Here is a 6,609-nt window from a genome sequence, read left to right as displayed (position 1 = left end):
CTCCGATTACTTCCAGCTGCTTTTGTGTTAGGATCCAACGGTTTTTCTTATTTAGAGTGTTTGAACTATTTAGCTTATTTTTTTGAAATGGGTGTTCTTGTAAAGTCACTCAGCCCCAAATTGTAATAGTTTATAATCTATAGAAAATTGCACATGAGTAATATTTAATATGCTAGTTAATTATGTACTTTGCTTGAGCTTATCTCGAGAGAAAAAAAACTTACACGGTTCATAATGTATATATGTGCAGCCACAAAATGGAGGAGGTGATGTGGCCAGCAGACTTGAACAGATTATGCGTCGTCACGCTTTTCGTAAGTCTAACGTCTAAACTGCACATTTTTGTGGAAAATTTACTCTCATGTTTTGTTGTTTATTTGTGCCTGCAATTTCCATAATTTTCCTTCACCTGTGACGTTTAAAGGTGCATCTCACACATATATGTGTGTGTTTTAGTTCCCACATGAATTCAAGCTACATAACACCCGTATCCTCATGTGTTTAATTTCTAGTTTTCTACCATGCTTTTTATAAAACCTAGTTTTCTACCATGCTAAAAAGACACACCTCCTAATATATACAGGGAGCTCAAAGTTTAGGGCTACTGTCGCTGTCCCGGAACCTAAGGTCGTCGCAGTGAAGCGGAAGCCAGGGGACAAGTTCCTGATCCTGGCCATCCCCGGGCTCTGGGACGTCGTCACTCCAGGCGACACGTGCGCCTTCATTGAGAGAAGATTGAGCGTGCCACAGACCATCAGGCAGTGGGACAAGAAGCCAACGAACAACAGCGGCCCTCCCTGTGTGAAGGCACTTGCCAATGAGTTGGCCGCGCACGCGATCAGCAAAGGCACCAAGCGCAACGTGAACATCATCCTCATACTGCTCAAGAATTTCTGGGATCTTCCCTGAACTTCTAAGAAGTGATTTTGGTTTTCCATGCTCGTAGTCGGTCTTATCATCTTGCAGTTGTGGTATGGAAACTTTGTTGCTGTCTTAACGATTGCCAAGGGGAGTTTCCAACAGATTTGTTGAGATTTTTCTTGTAGCTATTTCAACATGGCTCGTCGTTAAGACTACCTATGTCTTACTTTTTAAGAGATAATTTTCTATCCGAGAACTGAAGTATTCGATTTTCAACTTTTTGTGGTTCTGGACTGATATATCTTGAGCATTGAGAAGGGGGTGTTTCAGTTACTTAGTTACGGAGCTAGAGTATGTTTACTAGTAGTACTTCCCCCATTCCATAATGTAGTAGTACATGTAGATTTTCTGAAAAGTCAAACTTAATTAGCAAACTTAGACCAAGTTTATATGAAAAACTATTTATATCTACATAACCAAACATATAAAATATGAAAATAGAACTCATTAGGGAGCATCTATGGCTCAGGTGCCTGAAATTTTTATATGTTTCAGTTGATTTTTCCCTGAACCGTTGGATTCACATCCAACAAACCACATAGAAACTATTTGTCCTGAGTTGACTGAATAATTATGTCCTTTCAGTTATGTTCAGTATCAGCCCATTGAAGCCCAACAGGGAGAAAGTATTATCCGTGTCGCACGATTGATGTTACGTACTTTTATTAGTTTGTCTACAAAAACGTACTACTATTGTAGTAATAGACATACGAATGACTAGAACTGGTATCTCGTGCATGCACATACGCTATACATGCGAAGCACTATATAACAATCACTATGTATATATGGTTTGCTTTCACACACATACACCATAATTATAAAGTTTAATGGAGGAAAAGAAGGAAAAAAACCAAACTAGTCTAACCATTATGCTAAATCTTATAATCATAATCACAGCATAAATTACATTTTTCATATGTAATTTTGAAAACAATTTATGCAACACGCTTTGATATGTGGAATTAAGGTTAACCTAACGACCTGTTTAAACAAAATTATTGGAAATAAAAGTATTGAATTAAAAGTAAAGCGCCATACACATTTGGACAAGGAAAAAAGAATATCCATTCAAAATAGTGAACCGAACAATCTATAAATTAACAAAAAAAATTCTCATTAAAAGACCCACAAAAAGAATAAATTGCATGTAAGGGAGAATACTATGGAAGTCGTGTTACCCAAAAAAACATAAATACATAAATAAGTGATGAAAAACAATGTAGGGAAGAAAGAATTCTATAGGTGTTGTTACTTATGAAAATAGCGACTATCCATCAGGGGCCTCATTTTTCCTTTTGGCATTCAGTCATATTTAATTGGACCATTACATTGAAAATCAAGGTCCACCGTTCTTCTTATTCCTCATTTCACCTTTTTCTGTAAAGAAGTAAAATAAAAAAAGAAGTTTACTAAGGAAGAAAAATGAATTAGGGGCATTCGTATTACCCTTAAAGAAGAAATAAAATGAAAGACAAAACCAAAAAAACAACAACGAAAACTTGCACACAATTTGTACAAAAACTTCATTTTTTTATAGTATGCAAATAATAAGCATATAATAGTGAAATTTCACACTCTAGTATAATTTCACACATATTATATAGTCCTTACACATACAAAATAAAAAAATCTAAGAAAATGAATTAGTGACATTGGTATTACCCTTAAAACAAAAAGCAAATGAAAAAACTTAAAATAAACGATGACAATGCTTGCCTATAATTTTCATAGAACTTTTTTAAACTATGCAAATAATAAGCTTATAATAGCGCAATTTTCACACTATGGCATAATATACACACATATTATATTGTACTTACACACACAGAATATACAAAAATCTAAGAAAGAATGAATTAGTGGCATTGGTATTATCCTTAAAGAAGAAATAAAATGAAAAAGATAAACCTAATGGTGACAAAACTGGCACACTATTTGCACAGAAATAACACTTTTTGCAATATGCAAGAATAAGAATATAATAGTGAGTTTTTCGCATTCTAGCATGCACACATATTCTATAACACTTGCATGTATACATTTACACACACACACACACACACACACACACACACACACCCCTAACATCCAAAAATATACATAAAGAAAAAATCGACTAAAATAAAGAAAAACATAAGCAAAAATGCATAAAAAGAAGAAGAAAAGTTGACTTGGCAAAAAAAAATCGAGCACTTGTCAATAGCAAACACAAAATATAATGAAAAAAAATCATAGAGAGAAACATGCTTGCTTTCTAAGGAAGATAGAATTCTAGGGATGGAGTTACCTGATAAATGAAATGAATAAAAAATATGAAAAAAGATATTTTGCATGGGATAATGAATTAGACTATTTTAACAATAAAAGAAACAATAAGAAAATTTTAAAATAATAATGTTATACAACTTTGCCGATGTAAAGAACCATAAAGACTTATTGTCAAGCCCTTTTCCTATCTGCAAGAAATAGAGTATATTGGAAATTTGCACACAATTATGCCTAACATGCACTATTCAGTAATGCACAAGGACATGTGAACTAGTGCAACTTTAATAGTAATAACATTCAAGTAGATTGATTAAAAAATTAAATGTTATTTTAAGTTCATCACACAAAATTAAGTTTTGGCACATGATTGCATCATATTAAATACGATGTCAGCTGCATAGATATAAAAAGAAAAATCAATGGTTCGACTAAGCATGAATAACGAAGACATAATAAAAAATTTAAACATGAAGAAATCTTATTTGGGGGTAGAATAAATTAAGGGATCGGTTTTACGCTAAAAGAAGAAATAAATGAAGAAAAACTCAAAGCAAATGATGACCAAAACTTGTAACAGACTTCGTAGAATTTGCACTATCGTACAATATGCAATAATAAGCATTTAGTAGTGCAACTTCAATAATTCTTATGATTCAAGTAGGTCACTCACGAAATGAATTTCATTTTAAGTTCCGAACACAAAAATAAGTAGTGGCACACAATTGCAGCATCAAATATGCCATCACATTCACAAATATTGAAAAAAATCCGATGACCAAAAAACCGACTTAGCCATAATAACAAAGACATTATAAAAACATTTTTTGAAGGTGGAATGAATTAAGGGCACTAGTATTACTTATAGTGAGGATAAACTATTTAAGAATAGTAGATAAGGTATAGATATAAATTGGTTGGTGAGCCGAAAAGCGAAAAGGCTCACGCTATGCTCACACGCAAGTTTGGTTGGTTATTCGTCATCAGCCATGCATGTGCATCAAATGGCTAGCTCATTGTGTATGTGCAAGAGAGCATTGATGCATCAACGTTAAAATAATAAAAAAATAGAAGGAAGGCTGTCGTCCGGCCTTGGACCGAGGCCGAAAGGTACTGCTTCGGTACAAGGTCGCAAACAAGGACCAGCAGAGGCGACGCAAACGCAGTGCACTGAAACAAACTACGGTAGAGGTTCCGTTCAAGGTCGAAAAGACCATGCAACATCCGACCCGAGGTGGCAAGGCGAAGATGCCCTAAGCTGATGAAGTCAACGTTAATTAGAGAAACAAGTCATTTAACATACTAGCATGCATATACTTTATTCCAATAAGCACAGAAATAATACATCAGGATAACAATTGAATTATATATTAATCAACTAAACAGTGCGGCACATGCATGATTGAAGGCCCTTGATTCAATCTTATAGTACTATCTTTGCTGATTTTATTTTGGTCAGTCCAACACCTAAGTTTTTCCTCTGTGTACGTTGCGTGCGTGTGGTTCTCCGGTCCGATCTCAGGGTTCATCCGTAACCCTGCATGAATGCAACGACGATCGAATCAAAAAATGAAGATCAGATGAAGAAGACCCTAGGCATATTTAATTTGCATGTTTGCATCCATGGAATTCATGAAATATCGGTACGCGTGCATCAGTGCATGCATGCGTAGTGGTACATACTGGTTGCAGTCCATGTTGGGGGTGACGGCGAAGTTGATGGCGAGCCCGCAGGCGGCAGGGAGCGCCGCGGCGCGGCTGAAGTCGACGGCCGGGAAGCCGCTGGCGGCCGCCTTGACGCAGTTGCAGGCGGCGATGCGGTCGGAGGTGGTGGCGGCGAGCTGGTTGAGCACCCCGAGGCTGTTGCAGCAGATGCCGTAGGGCGTCATCCCGGGGGCGCCGCTGAGGTACGGCATGCAGGGCGCCATCAGCTGCGTCACCTGGCCGCACTGCACCACCGCCGAGGCGCCGCGCGGGGTCGCGGCGGCCAGCGCCGCCAGGAGGAGCGCGGCGAGGGCGCGGCTCGCCTGGATGCCCATTTATTCTTGGTCTAGGGTGAACGGACACGCGCTAGTGATCTTGGAGCTCTCTGAGGTGAGCTCGCTGTGTGTTAATGGGTGTCCAGACTCGCCGCCGTTCCAGCGAGCATATATAGGGGAGAGATTTTCCGGGGAAGAGGGTATAGCGCGTAGGGTTGTTGTGGCACGTCATCGGTGCGCGCGCGCCAGGCGTCTCGGATGAGTCTTGGGGGTCGTTGGGCAGGGGAGAGCGCATGAAGGCTGAAGAAACGGATGAGCAGACAAGACAAGCGGCACGCTGGACTAGCCCCAGAGTAATGCTACGCTCACTTGTGTGGCTGGCGGCTACGTCTCCCCTATTTTATTTCATTTTAGCAAAGATAGCTAGGCATTATTAATCAACAGTAATGTTCACTGGAATTACATTTAAATCATGTGGTGTGCCTAACCATAAATGTCTACCGTGGGAAAGGGAGACGCCATACCTAGCTATTGTATGTGCTTCAACATTAGAAGCCCAAAGTTCATGACAACGATCACAAATAGAAAATGAACTAGCCGTTTCTCTAACTCCTCAAATAATACCCGCGTAGTTTCCCCCTGCCCCATCATGGATGTTGTTGACAACTTGTTGCAGTCTGATGCAATATGAAGGTTTTGCATACCCAAATCCTGCGCTAGAGAGAGAGCCTTTCTATAAGCCATGGCTTCCAATGACGATGGATGTCCCTGGACAAGCACTGATGATCCTGGATACTCCCTCCGTCCGAAAAACTTGTCCCAAGCTTGTCCCTTAAATGGATATATCTAGCACTAACTTGGTATTAGATATATCCATTCGAGGGATAAGCTTTTTCGAACGGAGGGAGTAGCTTCTGTCCTGGTCCCTACTGACCGCCGCCGCAGTGCCTAAATTGTGATCAACCGATACCCTTGCATCGACATTTATTTTGATGAAACCCTTAGGTGGGAGGAGCCAGCTTGGCCACGCTCCTGATCATGCTGCCGCCAGGGGTATGCCTTGCACCTGTTGGGTATTAATCTGCTCGAGCTGAGAAATGAAACATCTAACAAAAAGGTGGGTAACAACGGGCTTTGGTTGATCCCCTCGTGAATAAGTTTACGTCGTAATGTCCAAATAGCCCATAGGGTCACCGTCATGCGTGTTAATTCATCATGGAAGAGAACCTCCATTTGAAAATAACCTGTTCCTCGCGCTTGATTCACTGGTCTATATCATATGTTTCATCAACAAAGGATCGACTAGTGCCGACACATACCGAGCCATGGAACACTCAAGCAAGCTATGTCTCTAAGAACCCCTTGCTCTGCATACTGCACAATCATCTTTATATGACATATTCCTATGCTTGCGCACATCCTCTGTCGAAAGTGAAAGCTG

The 6,609-nt window shown here is 39.6% G+C and overlaps 1 protein-coding gene across 1 annotated transcript; it reads right to left on the bottom strand.

The window, feature by feature from the left end:
* Positions 1 to 4,482: 4,482 nt before the first annotated feature.
* Positions 4,483 to 5,324, bottom strand: LOC123074318 (non-specific lipid-transfer protein 1). Its single transcript, XM_044497196.1, has 2 exons — positions 4,873 to 5,324; positions 4,483 to 4,726 (listed from the first exon to the last, which is right to left on the bottom strand). The coding sequence occupies exons 1-2, from the start codon at positions 5,226 to 5,228 to the stop codon at positions 4,708 to 4,710; spliced, it is 375 nt and encodes a 124-aa protein (XP_044353131.1). The 5' UTR covers positions 5,229 to 5,324; the 3' UTR covers positions 4,483 to 4,707.
* Positions 5,325 to 6,609: the final 1,285 nt, after the last annotated feature.

The sequence above is a fragment of the Triticum aestivum genome, chromosome 3D (assembly GCF_018294505.1).
Source record: "Triticum aestivum cultivar Chinese Spring chromosome 3D, IWGSC CS RefSeq v2.1, whole genome shotgun sequence".
Classification (NCBI taxonomy): Eukaryota; Viridiplantae; Streptophyta; class Magnoliopsida; order Poales; family Poaceae; genus Triticum; species Triticum aestivum.
This window is presented reverse-complemented; position numbering and strand designations above follow the sequence as displayed.